Raw genomic sequence first — 19810 nt, 5'->3', positions numbered from 1 at the left:
TGAAAAAAATTGCTGGGAAAAATAATACAGTATAGCAAAAACTAGGCATTGACCCACACCTAACATCCTATACCAAGATAAGATTGAAATGAATTCATGATTTAGACATAAAGAGTTATATTATAAGCAAATTAGAAGAACAAAAAAGTTTCCCTCTCCAAATCTGTGAAGGAAGGAATTTGTGGCAATGAAGAACTGGAATACATTATTATATGCAAAATGGATAATTTTGATTATATTAACTAAAATTTTTTGTAGAAACAAGACTAATGTAGGCAAGATTAGAAGGGAAGCAATCAATGGGAAAATTTTTTACATTCAAAGTTTCTGATAAAGACCTCATTTTGAAAATGTCCATAGAATTGACTCAAATTTATAAGAATTCAAGCCATAATTGACAAATGGTTAAAGGATATATACAGACAATTTTCAGATGAAGAAATTGAAACCATGTCTAGTCATATCACCATGAATCAGAGAAATGCAAATTAATACAACTCTGAGGAACTACTACACACCTCTAAGATTGGCTAAGATGATAGGAAAAAATAATGATGAATATTGAGGGGGATGTGGGCAAACTGGGACACCAATAATACATTGTTGGTGGAACTGTGAATGGATCTAACCATTCTGGAGAGCAATTTGGAACTATGCCCAAAGGACGGTTATCAAACTGTGCATACCCTTTGATCCAGCAGTGTTTCTACTGAGTTTATATCCCAAAGAGATCATAAAGGAGGGAAAGAGATTCAGATGTGCAAAAATGTTTGTGGTAGCCCCTTTTGTAGTAGCAAGAAGCTGGAAACTGAGAGGATGCACATCAGTTGGAGAATGGCTGAATAAGTTATGGTATATGAATGTTATGGAATATTATTGTTCTGTAAGAAATGATCAGCAGGATGATTTCAGAGAGACCTGAAGAAATTTACATGAACTAATGCTAAGTGAAATGAGATGAACCACATCATTGTACACCAGGAGATCCACCGAGGGTGGGATCACAACATAGTATTTTCACTTTGTTGTAGCTTTCTTGCATTTTGTTTTCTTTCTCATTTTTTTCCTTTTTGATATGAATTTTCTGGTGCAGCATAATTGTGGAAATATGTATAGAAAAACCGCACATGTTTAACCTATATTGGATTACTTGCCATCTAGGGGAGGGGATGGAGAAGAGAGGGAAAAAATTTGCAGCACAGGGTTTTGCAAAGGTGAATGTTGAAAATTTATCTATGCATGTTTTGAAAATAAAAGCTTTAATAAGAATAATAAAGATACTAGCTTGAACATTTTATTGCTCTTTCAGTGACCAAACTTGACCAATAGTGAAACATATCACTTCCAAGCAGAAATAAGATGCAATGGGGGGAGAGGAATGAGGTATATACATTGTGAGACACTATCAACATTCTCCTTACCTATACTGTGCATTCTGTTTAACTATACTCTGCTAAAAGGTAAAGTACTTTGAGAAGTGTATCATTAGGAAGTGGCAGTGAAGTAAACTAGGCATTAAAATTGTTTTTTTAATTCAAGAGGGAAAAGGACTTATATATGCAAAAATATTTGTGGCAGCTCTTTTTGCAGTGGCAAGGAACTAGAAATTGAATGGATGCCCATCAGTGAAGCGGCTGAATATTATTGTTCCTTAAAAAATAATGAACAAAACAGATTTCAGAAAAGCTTGGAAAAGACTTATATGAACTGATGCTGAGTAAAGTGAGCAGAAATAGGAAAACGTACACAATAACAGGATTATGTGATGATCAATAGTGATGGACTTGGTGGTGATGGTTGTTTTTAAAGAGTGAGGTGATTCAAGGCAATTCCAATAGACTTGAGATAAAAATGTCTTTCACATCCAGAGAGCGAACTATGGGACTGAAATGTTGACTTAAGAATAGTATTTTCACCTTTTATTTTCCACCTTTGTGATTTTTTTCTCTTTTGGTCTGATTATTCTTGCACAACATGACAAATATGAAAATGTTTAAAAGGATTGCTTACTGTCTTGGGAATGGGGAAGGTAAGGGAGGAAGGGAAAAAAGTTTGGAATACAAAGTCTTATAAAAATTGATGTTGAAACAATACTATATGATGACCAATTCTGATGGACCAGGCCATCCTCAGCAACGAGATCAACCAAATCATTTCTAATGGAGCAGTAATGAACCGAACCAGCTATGCCCAGAAAAAGAACTCTGGGAGATGACTAAAAACCATTACATTGAATTCCCAATCCCTATATTTATGCACACTTGCATTTTTGATTTCCTTCACAAGCTAATTGTACAATATTTCAGAGTCTGATTCTTTTTGTACAGCAAAATAACGTTTTGGTCATGTATACTTATTGTGTATCTAATTTATATTTTGATATATTTAACATCTACTGGTCATCCTGCCATCTAGGGGAGGGGGTGGGGGGGTAAGAGGCAAAAAATTGGAACAAGAGGTTTGGCAATTGTTAATGCTGTAAAGTTACCCATGCATATATCCTGTAAATAAAAGGCTATTAAAAAAAATTGATGTTGAAACCTATATATATATATATATATTTGGAAAAAATAAAATAGTATTGAGAGGGAAAAAAGAGGTAATGACTAATAATAGCATTTTTCTAAATTGGAACTTTTGTGAGTCAGCAAAGCAGAAATTATCAACCTTTCCATGACTACTTATCCTGTGCAACATCCATGCCTTCCTATAAGATCACCACAGGGAATCCACACTATACATTGTAGACACATTAGGTGGAAATTATCAACTGAAGACCACCAGTAGCCCTAAGTGGTACAATGACATTAAAAAGCTCTTTTTTTCTTTCTTTTTTTTATTTTTTTTATTTAATAGCCTTTTATTTACAGGATATATACATGGGTAACTTTACAGCATTAACAATTGCCAAACCTTTTGTTCCAATTTTTCACCTCCCCCCCTCCCCTAGATGGCAGGATGACCAGTAGATGTTAAATATATTAAAATATAAATTAGATACACAATAAGTATACATGACCAAAACGTTATTTTGCTGTACAAAAAGAATCTGAAATATTGTATAATTAGCTTGTGAAGGAAATCAAAAATGCATGTTGTATAAATATTAGAGGAATTTTTCAGAATCTCAATCTCAATGGTTTGGTTTATAACATCTCCCAAAGTTCTTTTATACAACAAATAAAGCACTTTTCACATATTATATCATCATCTCCATCATGGTTTGAGGTTTATAAAATTTCGTACAAAGTCATTATTTAGTTTTCAACAAGATTAAGCATGTCTTCTATCTCCTTTATATGATCATTGCATCTCTTCATCTGCTTGTGAAACATAGAAATTTACTGATCATTTTCTGCTTAATGGTATATAAGCTAGCTTTAGGTTTCCTATTAAAAGATTATGTACCTTACATCTCCTTATATGATCAAGGTTGACTTCTTAATATTAAAGATAACTATGAAAGCATTAGGAAAATAATGATCTCAGTTCCATTTCAATTCTATGATCTGGATCTTAATGATAGTCTATTTCAACTCAATTCTGTCTCATGACTTCCTTATGTAAAAGGATCTCAAAACCATCACTTTCCTCACAATATATATAATAAAGGTTAGACTCAATTTTATTATTGTAAAATACTAGGTAAAACTAGTATGACAATAATAATTTGATACTTCACAGTACATCCTCACCTAATTAGATCCTGGGATTCAAAATTTTCAATGCTCATAATGTCCTGAATTTTAAACAATTCCTTTCTAAACTCCTAAAACATCTACTTTCTGAAGCATATTGAAATAAATATTGAGACTGCAATTTTATTTTGTGAAAAATACAGGTAAAACTCAGTATGACAATAAACATTTTATACACATATAAACACATACATCCCCCCAAAAAATCTGAGGTGTTCAATATATTTTCATATTTGTTCATAATAGTTTGGATAATGTTTAAAACTTCCTAACTCTTTCTATAAAATTACAAATAGTACTATATTAAGTGCTGTTTCATCTATCTCTGCATCAATTATTCAGATTAGGCACACAAATAGGGAAATATGCTAAGTTTAGAATATAATTTATGCATTCAAATTCTGCTTCTACCACAATATTTTGGAGAAAATCTCTTCATTTCTCTGCACTTCAATATGGTTGCTGGATTGAATGGCTTCTAAACTCTCTTCTAACTCTGTATCTATAAAATACAAATGTTTATTAAGTAGCCATGTTTCATCTATCTCTGCATCAATTTTTCAGTATTGGGCTACACAAATAGGGTATACTGTAATTTAGAAATATAATCTTGTTAAGATCCCAGAGAGAGTTAAAAAAACATTCAAAATCAGAATTCCTGTTGACAGATTAATTCAGGAGAGAAAGGGCTAAAAAGTACCATATACAATTAACTCAGAGCTATTTCCCACTCTTTAACGAAGTATGAAGAAAAAAAAAAATCAAAACACCAACTGACTGCAAATTAATTACCAGGGCCAAAAGTGAGTCACTAGGGCTTTATTTGCTTGATTGCCTGTCCTTCCCATCTCCCTTTTCCCATTAATTTTCCTTTACCTCCCCAGCAGAATTTTTTTATAGTGGCAAATAAATGGAAGCTATTAAATAAATGAATATCCATTTCCTAGAAAACCTAGCTAAACAATTATGGCATGAGAGCAATGGGTTATACCATATGAAATTTTGAAAAGGATAGTTTCAGAGAAACTTGAAGACTTATGTGAACTGAAGTGTGTGGAGTAGAAGCAGAAGGAAAATTTATAATAACAATAACATTGGAAAGACAAACAACTGTGAAAGACTTGGCTGGCTCTGATCAATGAAATAACTGGTCACAATTCCTGAAGACCAAAGATAGCATTTCAAAACAAAGTATGGATTTGTTTTGTATGATTACTCAAACTTGTTACAAAGAGGGAAGTATCTGGGAGAAGAAAGAAAGGGAAAATGAAGGGAAAGGGTAAATGATAACAATTTCACACATACATACACACACACGAAAAAATATGTCAATGAAAAAAATAAACAGTACAGGAGAGAGTGGGCTTCTGCTGAACTGACGGAGGCTCCCTTCTTCAATCTAATTCAGCTGAACTCAGTGTTTTCAGCTCAACTCCTCGAGAGCCTCTGTCTGTTTCTTATATAGGATCTCTTCTGAGAGAGAGGGATTATGGGTTATCTCCCAGGGTGCTCTCTGGCCCTAAGGGAGGTGTGAATTCCGATCTCATACTAAGCCCTGAACTCTCCCAAAAGTGTGAACTCCATTGAGTACTTAGATACTTATGATACCTCTCTAAAGGTATGAACACAAGCATTGTTTCCATCAGTATTAGCAACTTATCACCTTGTAAGGATTTGCTTTAAGGTGTGAACCAATAAGCACGGTATCAATTCTATTGAGTTAACACCAGGATTCTAACATCACCCTTGAGTTTTCACCTTGTTTCAAGTTGAGTTGACACTAGGATTCCAACAATAGGAGAACACAACAGTTTTAGAACCCGCCAAATTGAGACAAATTTACTTAAAAAATAAAAAGGAATACATAAAACTCATAGGTTTCACAATAATCATCTTTTTTTTGTTAAATTCTCAGGCCTTAGTTTCTTTATTTGAAAAATGAGTAAAGTCTTCCAAATTAGTATGATGATGGCTATGTCACAATTTAGTATTCTGCTACAGAGAATACATATCCAATACAGATAATCCAAGTCATAGGAGATTCACAAGCACATGTTTTACAAAAGGAAGTATCCAAACAAAAGGTATCTCCTTACTCTGCAGAGTTTCTTTCCTATGAGTCATTATGGCTCCCAAATCTCAACACAATTCATTTCCTAGAGAAAAGTGAGTGAATCTGGCTATTCATTAGTCACAAAGGCCATTTCACAATATAAAATTGCTTGCCCTACCACTATGCATCCAATTTACACATACCCCCTTTAAGGTTATCTCAAATTTATTGATTCATTAATGTTCCGTTTTTCTAATCTATATACTCTTTGCTAGATTATATTGTTACATTATTTATAACTGTTCAAGTAGTTAATTTAATATAGAATTTGTACTCAAATTCTGAAAAAAAGAACTGTGATCAGAAACATTATCCCTCACGATAACATTATTGCAATGAAAATAGGAAATTGAACATGATTTTGAACTTTTCTTTTTTTAAAAAAATAAATTTTTATGGTATTTTTTGTTTTTATATAACAGTAATTCTCAGACACGGACTTCTTGGCTCCCTGCTCTCCCTTAAATTGAGCCCTTTTTTGTAAAAGTAGTAAAGCAGTTAGGCAAAAACACCACCAATACAGTGAGCCTTTTAAAAGAAAAACCCACTCTAAATTCAAGAGCTATTTATACAAGACAAGGTTCACAGAATTATAGACTAAGGGTTAAAAAATTTCAGGATATATAGTCCATCTCACACTCCAACAAAAATCTTTCTTACAACATATCCCTCAAAGGTTCATCCCACTTTTGCTAAAAGATCCAATGACAGAACCTACTACCTCCCAAGGTAGCCATTCTGTATTCTGTATTACAATTCTTAAGACTTTACATTAGATGAACATAAAATCTGTCTTCTCTTAAATTTCCACCCATTGTTTCTTACTCTATCTTAGGGAGTCCAGCAAAAACAGTCTAATCCATTTTTGTTCCTTCAAATGTTAAGGATAAAACACATTTCCTTAAATCTCTTCTTCAGGCTAAATATCCCTAGTTCCTTCAATTAAAATTCATGTGGCATGGTCTCAACATGTCACCACCCTGACTGCCCTCCTGTTGATATTATCTTGTTCATTGTGTTGTCCAAAGATGCAGTCCCAGGCATGGTTTCAACTTTTTACCAGTCTGAGAAGCTTTGGGCTTCCCTTATCAAGTGGAGTGGAATTACTTCCCAAGTATCTCTGCCTTGATTCAGACATCTTTTCAATATAAATGTTCTCTGGCCAAATTATATATGGTTGATAAATCTGGAATATACCACAAAATGCCAAGGAATCTAAATTACTGGGTAATGAAAGAGCAATGAATGGGTTATGTGGGTAGGGGAGAGAACAGGCTGCAGTATCATTCTAATAATGACATGTTCAAGAAGTGACACATGAAAGCTAATTAAGGAAATATATGACTAGAAAAGGTAAGCCAGTGATGAGGTGAGAGTGAAAGACAAGAGATAGATGGCATATGCCATTTATTAGTCTGCACAAAATATAATTTGCCTTTTTTAAAAATGTAATTTCATTGTGGTTTTTATTTGGGTTTCTTTTTTTTTCTTCCACTAGATTATAAACTCAATAAGGACAGAGATGGGAGTCTTTTCCCTTGATGTTAGTCCACAACATCTAAAACAGGCTTTAAACATACTGAATGGATGATTTCAGAAAGGCCTCAGAAAGGAGAGACTTACACGAACTGATGCCGAGTGAAATGAGCAGGACCAGGAGATCATTATATACTTCAACAAACAATACTATATGATGACCAGTTCTGATGGACCTGGCCATCCTCAGCAACAAGATCAACCAAATCATTTCCAATGGAGCAGTAATGAACTTAACCAGCTAAGCCCAGAGAAAGAACACTGGGAGATGACTAAAAACCATTACATTGAATTCCCAATCCCTATATTTATGCCCACCTGCATTTTTTATTTCCTTCACAAGCTGATTGTACAATATTTCAGAGTCTGACTCTTTTTGTACAGCAAAATAACGTTTTGGTCATGTATACTTATTATGTATCTAATTTATATTTTAATGTACTTAACATCTACTGGTCATCCTGCCATCTGGGGGAGGGAGCAGGGGGGTGAGAGGTGAAAAATTGGAACAAGAGGTTTGGCAATTGTTAATGCTGTAAAGTTACCCATACATATGACTTGTAAATAAAAGGCTATTAAATAAAAAAAATAAATAAATAAAATAAACATACTAAATGCTCAATTAAATGATCATCTTTGACTGATCTTTTACTAGACCTATGACAGTTTATGATTAGTAATCAATTTAGAGTTGTAAATGTTTGCAACTCAGAAGCTAGTCTTCTAAAAGCTGTTTTTATCTTAACGATGCTCTTTTTATCCAATTTAACTTTTGATAATTCTTACAAAGAAACGATATATTTATTCAGCCATAATTTTGAAATGCCTTTCCTCCCATAGCCAGCATCTAAGTCTGTGTCTTCACCTTATTATGGCAGTAACCTCTTAACTGGTCTCATTGCCCCTAGTCTCTCTTCCCCAGCTCCATTATTTCTTTTAAACCAATAACAGAGTATTATTATTATTATTCTACTCTGGAAGGAACCCTAAAGATATTCTCTCATTTAGTCTCCCTTTCAAAGTAAAAATCCCTTTACCGCATCTTTTAAGGATGGTCATCCATTCTTTGATAGAGCATTTAATTCTACATGCAGTGAAAAGAGCTCTGAATTGAGAATCAAAAACAGACCTTTTTCACACCATACTTATTCAGTATCTATTCCTGAACTGTAGAACAAAACAGGGATTGTACAAGTATATATTTCTGCCTAAACAAGATTCTCCATTTAGTTGTCATTTAAAATTTTATGGTTTTTTAGCTCATAGGATCATAGATTTAGAACTGGAAGTACTTCCCAACCCTTTATTTTACAAATGAGGAAAAAAAGTTTAGTGACAAGTAACAGGCAGATTTTTTTTTTAAATACTGTCTTATCTATCTGAGTAAATAGGGGTAACTTGGCATCTTATTGGGTGGTGGTGGATTTTTGGTTTTTTTCTTAATTTAAATGTTTCAAGAATATTCACTTCAAATTGCCTATCAGGTGGCTGAGGATGTAGAAGTATATGCCAACATCAGTCATTCCATATGTTTTTCCCCATCTTATTGATCCGTGCTTCATAGCTGCCGAATCCTTTTTTGCCCACATTTTCCACAATGCTCTTGGAGCACAGTCCTCATATAGTTAAAACCAGAGAGGATCAAGATCAACCATTTGTACCAGCAAATTTACCTTTTGCATCTGCTTTAGAACTAATTTGTTATTGGTTTATAATAAATGTATATATGTCTCCTAGGTATAATTACAAAACAACTGAACAACAAATATTCTCTACCTCTCCCCATCCCCAAGAGAAAAAGAGCTAATATGATGAACAGATTTTTGGTTACAATTATTCACTTATATAGCACTTATAATTTTAAAATTATATGGTGTACATAATGTGTTTTTATATTTATTACATCATTTGATCTTCACAGTCACAGAAGGGCAGATCAGAACTAAAATTTTACAACTGGAAGGAATCTTAGAAATTACCTAACCTAGGCTCTTTATTTTGATTATTATTGTATTATGCTTGTTTCAGTGATTATTTTGACTACTCCAGTGTGTTAGGACTCTATGATATGGCCCCTTATATATATATATATTTAATAATATATATAATAAATATATTTAATATTTAATACTTACTATGTACCAGACACTAAAGTTACAAATATAAGCAAGTTAACAGAACCGTTTCTGCCCTCAAGAAGTTTACATTCCAATATGGAATACAACACTAAAAAGAGAATTGAAAAAAGAATAGATTTGGGGGAGGTGAGGGTACCTCAATAAGGGGCATAAGGATACCAAAGGAAATTGCATGGAAGGTTTGGCCTTTCTTCCCACCCCACCTCCAGTAAAATAAGGCATAGAGCTAATCTAATAGAGCTAAGGGAGCCAACAATAGAGTACAAATTTCTTGAAAATAGTCTGGACTGTTATGCTTTTTGAGATACCACCGTGACAGAATCTGGGTGTTAACCATACTCCTATGTTACCTACATAGAAAGTTTCCGTGTCTTCCCTCCTATGCTTAAATATTAAATGTTATTTGCTGTACAACTTATTGTAAACAATAATACAAAGACAAAAATATTTGTAAAATTTTTAGCTATGAAAAAGATCATACTATCACTAGTCTTACCTTCTTTCTGGAATACAGTGTGCCACCATTCAATCAGTCCCTCAAGAATTATTTATTTCCAGTATAAAGATTAAACTCATTTTTTTTTTCCAGAAAATTCTGAAAGAAAACAGTTCTCTGTCCTCTCATAAACTATTCTCCAACCATAGCTAGTAACCCCTCCAGAATCATAATCAACACTCTTCTACCTACTTATAGACACAAAAAAATTTTCTTGATATTTTCTTTCCAAGATAGGACTTAAAACATCTCTAAGGAAAGATTTCTGCAGATGCTCTCTGTCTTCTGTTTCAATGAAGACACCATATAACCATCTCACCAGAATAATAGTTAAGTTCGGACTTCTTCAACAAAGACAAGATCTAACTTGGTTTCAATTGATCAAGGATGGACAGAAGCAGCTACACCCAAAGAAAGAATACTAGGAAATATATGTAAACTGCTTGCATTTTTGTTCTTCCCAGGTTATTTATACCTTCTAAATCCAATTCTCCCTGAGCAACAAGAAAACTGTTCAGTTCTGCACACATATATTGTATCCAAGATCTACTGTAATCTATTTAACATGTATAGGACTGCTTGCCATCTTTGGGGAGAGGATGGAGGGAGGGAGGGGAAAAATCGGAATAGAAGTGAGTGCAAGGGCACTGGCATAGGTTCTGTCAATAAAAAGTTATTTAGGGAGTTGGTTAATAGCTTGTTCTATTTCTTTTTCTAAGATGGGACTCTTTAGGATATTTACTTCTTCCTCTGTTAATCTGGGCAAACTATATTTTTGAAAGTATTCTTCCATTTCATTTAAGTTGTCGAATTTATTGCCATAAAGTTGGGCAAAGTAATTCCTAATTATTGCTCTAATTTCCTCTTCATTAGTATTGAGTTATCCCTTTTCATTTTTAAGACTAACAATTTGATTTTCCTCTTTCCTTTTTTTAATCAGATTTACTAAGGGTTTGTCTATTTTGTTGGTTTTTTCATAGAACCAACTCTTAGTAATAAAAAGTTATTTAATAGAAAAAAAAAATAAATCACCAAAAAAAATTAGTTAATGAAGCTACATTTCCATTTTTAGGAAAACTTCAGTCTTTTAAATTCTCTGAATTATAATGTCCTCATTATAAATAGGGATTTACATTCAGTATTACCATCTCCTTTCTATTCCAGATCCTTTCCTTTATACAATTGCCTCCCAAAATGGTTTTTGTAAGTGCTTAAATTAACTTGTTTCTATTATAATTAGAAAATATATTTTAAAACTAAAGTATAACTATTTAATATTAAGCTTAAAGAATATTATTTTTGTTTAAAAACTTATCCAGTCAATTTGGATTATATATATGTCTTTTTGTTTACCATTGCTTACTATTTTTTAAACAATATGATCATGCCTTGAGGCCATGAAATGTGAAGACTGAGGTTTATGTCTTGAAGACATGCACATTTTTGCAAATTTTTGTTTTAAAAAAATCTTGATATTATTTTAATAGATAATTTTAAACATTTGAATTATTATTTGTCTTTCAATAATTGGAGGTTTTTTTCTCTTTGTAATTCTATAGTTTAACAGTTTCAGGAAATCAAGATGAAGATTCTGCTACAATGCTTATTTAGAATGAATGAATTTGTTCCATTGAGACAGTTTTATATTAGGGAATGATGTAAATTAATAAAAATTCTTTATTTGCTTATACTAGATTTGTCTGTGAGAAACATGGAGAGAACAGAGAAAACTGTCCAACTTATTACACAATTTATTAAGTATTCACAACCACTGAATATAAACTATGTATAAAACTGTGCTACTGTTTTTATTAGGTTCCTACATTTTTATGTGTCACTGATGGTTTTGAATGTTGTGTTTTACCCTTAAGACCATTTCTCCAGAAGGTCTGTGGCCTTTATTACACAATTTTCCATGGCTTGGTGATTTCTAGGAACTCATATGTTCCCCTATAGAACTGAATGCATATGCTCTCTACTTGTTTGCTTGATCTAGTCTTACTTGGCAAAGTTTCTGCCAATTAGCTTCTCAGCGTTTAGCTTGTTTTCTTTTTCAGTGTCATCTCAGATTATGATAAATTTGTCTAACCATCTTCTAAATCTGTCATTTTATCTAGCATAATATATGTAAAGTGCTGCAAACCTTAAAGTACTATATGAGCTGCTATTATTACATGAATCAGTTGCTTTTTTAGTTCCATTACATCTTAGATTTATCCTTCAACTTAAAAAAAAATCTACTGATCTTTGCTTACATCATTTTATTATTTGCTACTTTCATTGTTGTTTTTAAATGATGTCACTTCATAATTACCAGTTTTTTCAATAGCAGATTTTTATCTGAATTAGTCTTATCCTGATCCCTTTAATTTAAAAAAAAAAATGTCTTTATTAATAGCTTTGGGTTTTTATATCATCACTGTCATCTCAAATATTCTTTCCCCTCCTGGAAAGTCATCCCATATTACAAATAGTAATTTTTACAGGGGGGAAAAAAAATCAGCAAATTGACCAATACATTGAAAAAAAATCTGAAAACTGTGGGCCTGAACTTGGGGTGTCCTTTTATATAAATGAGTCCAGCTTGAATTTTATAATTTTGTTACATTTACTTTTTTTCCCCCAAGTGTTGTCCTTTCCATTTCCATTTTAATTCATGTATTGTTTTCTTAAGACTGCTTACTTCCCTCTGCTCAGTTTCCATAGGTTTTTCTAACCTTTATTTTCATTATATAATAAGATCAGAACTGGAAAGGACCGGAGAAGCTAAGAGCCCATCCCCCTCACTTTTAATGTTGAAAAAAACAATACCCAAGGAAATAAAGGGATTTGTCAAGGATGACAGAAGCAATGTCAGATGTAGGATTTGAATCCAAACCCTCTGATTCTAGGGCTATAGCTCTTCCCAATGTACCATTCTATCAATGCTTCAAAGTGAAATAGAAAAACCAATAAAAGAAGTAAACCTATTGACTGTGATTAAGTATAAGGTAGAACTACAGAAGGGTGGAAGAGATTTTCAGAAACTTTGTTCACGCTCTATACTAGTACTGGAGCCAGATTCCTTCTGATTCAGGTGGTGAGGTGGTACAATGGAGTCTAGATAACCTGAGTTTGAATTTCATTTTAAATAGTAATAGTTTGTGGCTCTGGAAAAGTTACTTACCTTCTCTCAGCACCAGGGCTAGAACTGGCAGGGTTACAAAGGCTCAGGACTTTGGAACAGGCTGGCTTAGTAGTAGTAGGGGAGTTTTCAACATTTTTTTTTCTTTTTTTGGTGTGTGTGTGTATGTTTATATAGTGGTAGAGTATTGAAATGAATAGTAATTCTGTTCTGTTAAAAAACATTTGGGCAGAGCTGGCTCCCTTAGTTTCTTTCTACTAAGCCATTTCATAAGTTCCCATTAAAAAAATTATTCTCTTGCACATGTTTGACCAATATAGGATTATTTGCTATCTGGGTTGGAAGAGCAAATGGGGAAGAGAGGGAGGAAAAATTGGAATACAAGGTTTTGCAAGGGTGAATGTTGAAAACTATCTTTGCATGTATTTTGAAAAATAAAACTTACTATTAAAACAACAACAACAACTTTATTCTCCAACTTTACCTAGATAACAGACCCCCTATTTGCACTGTCATTGCATCAGGTTCTAAAAAGGATGATCAAAGTGACTCATGCATTTGTGAAGCAACAAAATCAAAACATGCCTGCATATCTACCTGTCTGAGTGAACAAGCTTGACAAGGTTCAATTTTTAAAAGTTATCTGACTTCAATAAAAGAAAAAGGATTGGTTTCAGACAGCAGTACTATTTGCCACACCTTTCAAAGAAGTCAACAACAACCTTTCTACTTTCCTGGTTGCCTTTTGCTCTCCAGGTGGGAGGGCACCCTATTATGTTTACACACCAAAAAAAGAAACCTACAAGTATATAATCAGCTTTCTTCCCCTGCTCACTCTTAACTGTTCTGATGGCAATGAAGCAATTACAGTAATTCTGAAGAAATAAGTGTTCAGAGGAATAGGAAATTCAGGTTCTTTTCTCCACAATTTTCTATCACTTCATAACTTTTAATACTTCTGGGATCAGCAGTATAAAACTTTATGGTTTAAAAATCTACACTCTACATATGTTATTTCATTTCCATCTCAAAACAATCCTGTTGTGATTCTATCACATGCATTATTACATTTTACACATAATAAAAGTGAAGCTTAGAACGATTCAAGTGATTTGCTGAGTCACATGTTTAAGAGTATTAGACAATGTTACTATTACAACATATGATCTATCTTCAATAGATAAGGGAAAAGAAATACAATATAATACTGAACAAATTCTCACCCCACTCAGTTATTCAGTCAATGACAAAAGAGAGAAAGCACCATAAACAAGCACCTCTAAATAAGGTAACAAGGAAATAAGAAGGCTTCCTAAAAAAAAAGGTCATAGTGATCCAAATAAAAGCCATGCCTTAATAGAAACCATACCTCTATACAGAATCTCTTTGAAAAACTACATATACACAGAAAAATGATAAGTGACTCTCAAGGTTTTTCACAAGCCTAATTTGAAGAAAAGGTGTGGCCTATATTCACAACAGTATGGTACACCTCTCTCAAAGACAGCCAGTCATCTTGCGTGAAACTAGAATTAGACTGTTGCCATGCTTCCAGACAGACAGCTAAAAGACAACAAAATATAAAGCAGACATCCTTACTGGACTGGAATACATCAAACCTAGGGCTTCTATTTTTTCTAAAGAATTGCTTAAATAATACCAACAGCAGAATCAGTTGCTCTATACTATACTTTTCACCCAGTTCAGTGAAGCTCATGACATATATATATGTCTTTTCTGGTATGTGCCAACAAGGAGACCAACATTAAACATGCTATCCACCCACAAAATAGTCATCATTGCAACACAGCAAGCCTTTTTTACCTTTTCTAATAAAGGCAACTTTCTGTTGGAAATTATTGAAAACATTTACTTTTTTTGTCCCTTACTATTAGTCTGGGCAGGCAGATCTGTAAATTTTACACAAGATCCCTTCCACATTTCAGTTTAGGGTTTCATAGGAAGTGTGGTAATTAGGCTTACAATGTAAACAAAAAAGACAAATGAGGAAGGCTGGATGATTCAAGACTGAAAATGCTGTCAAATCTACTTAGTTCTAAAGCTACAGCATGTTACTCATGAAGCTAACATTGAGGGTCTTATTCATAAATAAAAAAACAATATGCTGCAAGGAAGATACATGCTCCGGTCGGAATGTGTGAACTCTTAACTTTCGAATACTGCCAAGATTCTATTATCTTGACCCTATAGCCAGAAAGAAAACTTGGGAGCACTTATCATATAATTGACTTTCTATCATCGACTTTCTAAGCCCTGATCATTATAAATAGTTCAGTAAAACCCTTCACCACCGCTGGGAAAAAACTTAAAAGCATAAACATTACTATCTGAATCAGGAGCATCACCTATGAACATGAAGATCATATCATAAATATACATTTTAATTGATCAATTAATATCATGAACTACCAATCCCAATTGAGACTCTCCTAAGCTTTCTGAAGAGCTTTTCAGTAGTCTTAATATTTATTTCTCTCACCTAAAAAAACAAAAACTTATGCTGATTAAATCAGAAAAAAATGATTTCCCTTCTTATCTTCCAAACTGTTTCCTCCAGGATAGGTTTAAAAATACATTTTCTGGAAACTCTTTAGAGGAAATCTGTTGCTGCAGAGGGATATTTAGCTCCAGTACAATCAATCCCAAAACACTGATTACTACTACAAATAAAGAAATAAAGACCTAGTAGGCAATATAATCTGTTATTTAAAGGCCGACAAATTAACATATAGTCAATGCCACTGTTCATAAAAATCTCAAGAAACAAAATTAAGAAAAAAGGTAGGTTAGAAAAAGCAGGACTTTTTTTTTCAATAAAATGGTATTTTTAAAACACACAAAAACTCAACATTTGGAAAGATTCAATAATGACTTTTAAACTAAGTCAATATAATCGAAGAATCATTGGGAATTTAATGTACCCACTCCAGGTATTAGTGGTTACTTTGGCTTTCACTGAGCATGTTAACAGGGTTTTACTGAGTATTTTAAAATACTTAAATTAACAGGGAGGACAAGCATTGACTGAATTAATGAACTTACTCATAAAATTTAGGGCTGAAAGGAATTTAAGAGCACCTACAATAAGTAATTCGCCCAAATTCAGTAAAGTCACAATTCTAATTCACATTGATTTGAAATCTTTCCATAAGACCAAATTTCATTTAAACATTTCCTAGTCCTGAAATCTTGTTTAAAAAGAGTGCTAAAAATACCACGAAAGGAAGGCGTTTTATTCAAGGCACAGCAGGCTGATTTCCTGAACACTAAGTATTTTCACACCTGATGGAACAGTTTGTCAGCATCCATCTGTCATCTGTATCAAAAAACACCCAACAACAATATGCTGATAACCAATTCTACACTCTGGTACAATCATGTCATATGACCCTAACTAATGGACGACAATAATGCTACCATGGAACCTGGGCCACAATCAAATGACTGACACAAGACGAAATTCCATCTGACATACTCATACCCCTTCACAAATTTCTAACCATTCTCCTTTTTTTCCTTAAGTTCCTTGAACCCAACTTTTTAGAATCTAGAAATCCACTGGACAGGTACAATATCATGTTTAATATGAGACTCAAAAACTCACCTTTTGCTACCCAAAAGAATACTTACAGCAAAATTTACTTTCATATCATATCCTGAATACTTTTAAGGGACCCAAACTGTTATTTTCAAGAATGTAGTTTGCTCCAGACTCTAGTTGTATTTAATCTCTCTTCAAGGTTTAGGACCTTACTTTAAAATGAAAAAGATGGAAACAGATTGCAAATTACCATGGACCCATACCCTTCTTGAGTATAACATTTTAACTACTGTGAAGGGATGAAAGAAAAAGGCAGTACCAATTGTCAGTTCTTAATTATAGTCTTCAAAACCATGATAAATGGTCTGTCACAGTTTCCATTATAAAGCTTGATTTAGCAGGAGGTAGACAGATTAAGCTTGTATTAATGTATAAAAGAAAAGCTTTAGATGGGACCTACTTTTAGAAGACTGATTATACAAGGTATCCCGAAGTCTTTTACAAATATATTTGTCCGTACACAGCAGGAAACAAATGCTTTTACTGATTCCCTGCTTACATCCCTTACCAGCATATATAGAGCAGATAAAATAAAAAGTAATTTTCCTGAACTGAAAGTCTATTATGGAAGTGTCTACTGTGTCTGTGATGAAGGCAAAGTTGTAAGTAAAGTTAATATACATCAAGCACCTATTGTGTTACCAAGCTTAATGCTTAATGAGTTAAGATACAAATTCGGACAAAAATTCACTTTTGAACTGATCTTTAGGAAAGAAAGGGTTAAAAAAAAAAAAAAACTCAGGAAGACGTGCTAATTCTAGGCCCTGATAGCTAAAGCAGCTTCCTGAATGGCTACAAAACAAAATCTAAGCCAAGATTGAATAGTTCAAAATTACATAAACAACAAAGATCTGGAGCTGTAACCTGAGCACAACTAAATTTAACTGTTTTTATACTTCCAAATTACAACTGCAGTGCAGTTTGACTAATCCTCCCCCTTCCTCAAGTCCTTACCATTGCTGTAGGCATAGGGGGATTCAGAAGCTCCATCTTGAAGACTCTCCAGGATTTCTCCCTTTCCAACATCACTGTCTCCTACCAGCAGGAATTTGAGCAGATAATCATAGCTCTTCACAGGGCTGCCCTGGGTCCCCATTCTCCCTCTCATTAGCAAAGAGGCAGGATCTGCATACTAAACATGCAGCACACAGACACAAGAGCAAGGTTCCAGCTTCTGATCTTCAAGAGATGATCCCCTGAGGGGGTTGTTGTTGTTGAAGAGGGAGGGTGAAAGTCGAGGAAAGATTCACCCTCTCAAAAGGAACTCTGTGTCCAGTTCACCTTCCATCATTGATCTTCCGGGTAAAAACACTCCTCCATCCTGAAATAAAAGAAAATGCCAACTAAGTTATTGATTTCCTTTAGAAGACACCGCAAATGTTTTGCCAAACTACCAAACCCAAACATGGCCCGAGAGCCATGTGTAACCTGCAGTGCTCTTTGCTAAGCAGGGAGTTAAGGGAGGTAAAGATGACCACAACCAAGGTAAGAAAAGCAGTCAAATTTATTAGCCTGTATTTCAGGTTTTCACTTTCATTGCTCTCTCCTTAAAAGGGGATAGTCCCTGAAATGATTCTAACAGGACAACAAGCAATATCTTGTTAATACCTCTATGCAAAACAAAAACAGTCTAGAACATCTGGGAAGAAACAATCCAAACCATTACTAGATAGATCCTACCCACCTTCTTTACACTTTTATAAGGTTCCCTCTTCCCTCACTCTCGGATCTTTGCTTCCTTTAGTTTTTTGGGGGGGGAAGGGGGATCCTCTAATACAAAGACACGGGATCTACTGAGATTTGGTCTCAGCGATCGATTTAGTAGATAATTTAAATTCACGCCCATCTTCCCGCAGCTGTGCCCCCCCCCACCTCCCGGTTCATTGTTCATCCCCACCCCACCTCAGCGATTCCCCTCCATCCGCCGCAGGTCCCTTCCTCCAGAGCCCCGAGACCCTAGAACTCGAGGTAGTAGGGGAGCGGAAGGAGCCCGCGAGCTGGCGGGGGAGGGGGGTAGCTACGGGATGGGGGATGGGGGCGGCTCCCGAGCTCTTTTCCCCGAGGCGGGTCGGCGGCAGAGGGGTCAGGAAGGTTGCCTCGGCCCAGACGCACCTGCTCCTCCTCAGGAGAGCCCCCGAGGCACGGTCCGGACCGACCCGGCCAGGCCCACCGCTGATGTCGCCACCTCCTCTCAGGCCCGCGCCGGCTTCCTTCCCTCCCCGGGCGGCCGCCGCCCCAACGCAAGCCCGGGGCCGAGCGCGGGCTGACTGGGTGGGGGCCGCCCCCTCACGGCAGGAAGGACGACGAGGGAGGGGATCCCGCCAGGAAGGGGCCAGGGAGGACGAGGCACCCGGGGAAGGCTGGACGAGATATCTCCAGGCCGACTTAGGAGCCGGTTTAAAAGCAGCGAAGAGGCTGTTCCAGGGCGGCCTCCGCTTCCAGCACCCACTGCCACAGAGACTCGCCGCCCCGCCCCTCTCCTCGGCCAGCTCTCGCCCACAGGCTCTAGGCTCCGCCTTCTAGAAACCCCGATTGGTCGCTCGCCACCCGCCCTCCACGAGCCATTGGCTTGCCGACCCCTCCATCACAAGCCGCCCGCTCCCGCCCAACCTACTCAGTATGCTCCTCCCTCTCCATACCCACTCAGACGAGGCGACCAACCAGAAACTTGCGGCTTTAGGATGATTTTTTTTTTTTTCTCAAGCTTCCCACTGCGACCAGCGGAGGAAGGATGGCTCTCGACGTAGGAAGACGCCCTCCCTTCCCGGAAACTACAGATCCCATCAGAAAGTCAAATCTCCTTTTTCTCGTGAGGGATCGGAGAAGAGCGAGTTGCATTGCTTAGTGGGAATTGTAGTCGTTTGCAGTCATCCTATCAGAAGCCGCGCGCTCGGCCTGACCAATCGGCCTTCACAGAAGTTCCGTGCGGCGGGACTTCCGGGATCTGCTTATGCGCTGTGGAGAAGAGGTAAATAGAAGGGGCGGAGAGCCGGAGAGTGGTCTTGCAAACCTAGAGGGCAACTCTGAGGAATTAGTTGGGTGAAGAGGGAGAATCAACCCCTATCCTGGAGTAGGCCTCATGA

At 35.6% G+C, this 19810-nt stretch overlaps 1 protein-coding gene across 2 annotated transcripts in view; it reads right to left on the bottom strand.

The window, feature by feature from the left end:
• The window catches only part of RAB40C (RAB40C, member RAS oncogene family), a 57586-nt gene extending 38198 nt beyond the window's left edge, over nt 1-19388 (bottom strand). The window contains exons 1-2 of one of the 2 annotated variants that reach the window (XM_031945717.1): nt 19367-19388; nt 17682-18048 (exon numbers count right to left, since the gene is read on the bottom strand). In XM_031945717.1, the coding sequence (XP_031801577.1) occupies nt 17682-17835 (154 nt within the window). In that variant the 5' untranslated portion in view covers nt 17836-18048; nt 19367-19388. Of the gene's footprint in view, nt 1-17681; nt 18049-18839; nt 19201-19366 lie in introns of those variants that run through there. The other variant, XM_031945716.1, reaches the window with a different exon arrangement.
• Between the last annotated feature and the right edge of the window lie 422 nt (nt 19389-19810).

This window comes from Sarcophilus harrisii, chromosome 1, assembly GCF_902635505.1.
Source record: "Sarcophilus harrisii chromosome 1, mSarHar1.11, whole genome shotgun sequence".
NCBI classification, from domain to species: domain Eukaryota; kingdom Metazoa; phylum Chordata; class Mammalia; order Dasyuromorphia; family Dasyuridae; genus Sarcophilus; species Sarcophilus harrisii.
Note: the sequence above shows the minus strand (reverse complement) of the source record. Positions and strands in the feature narration are given on the sequence as shown.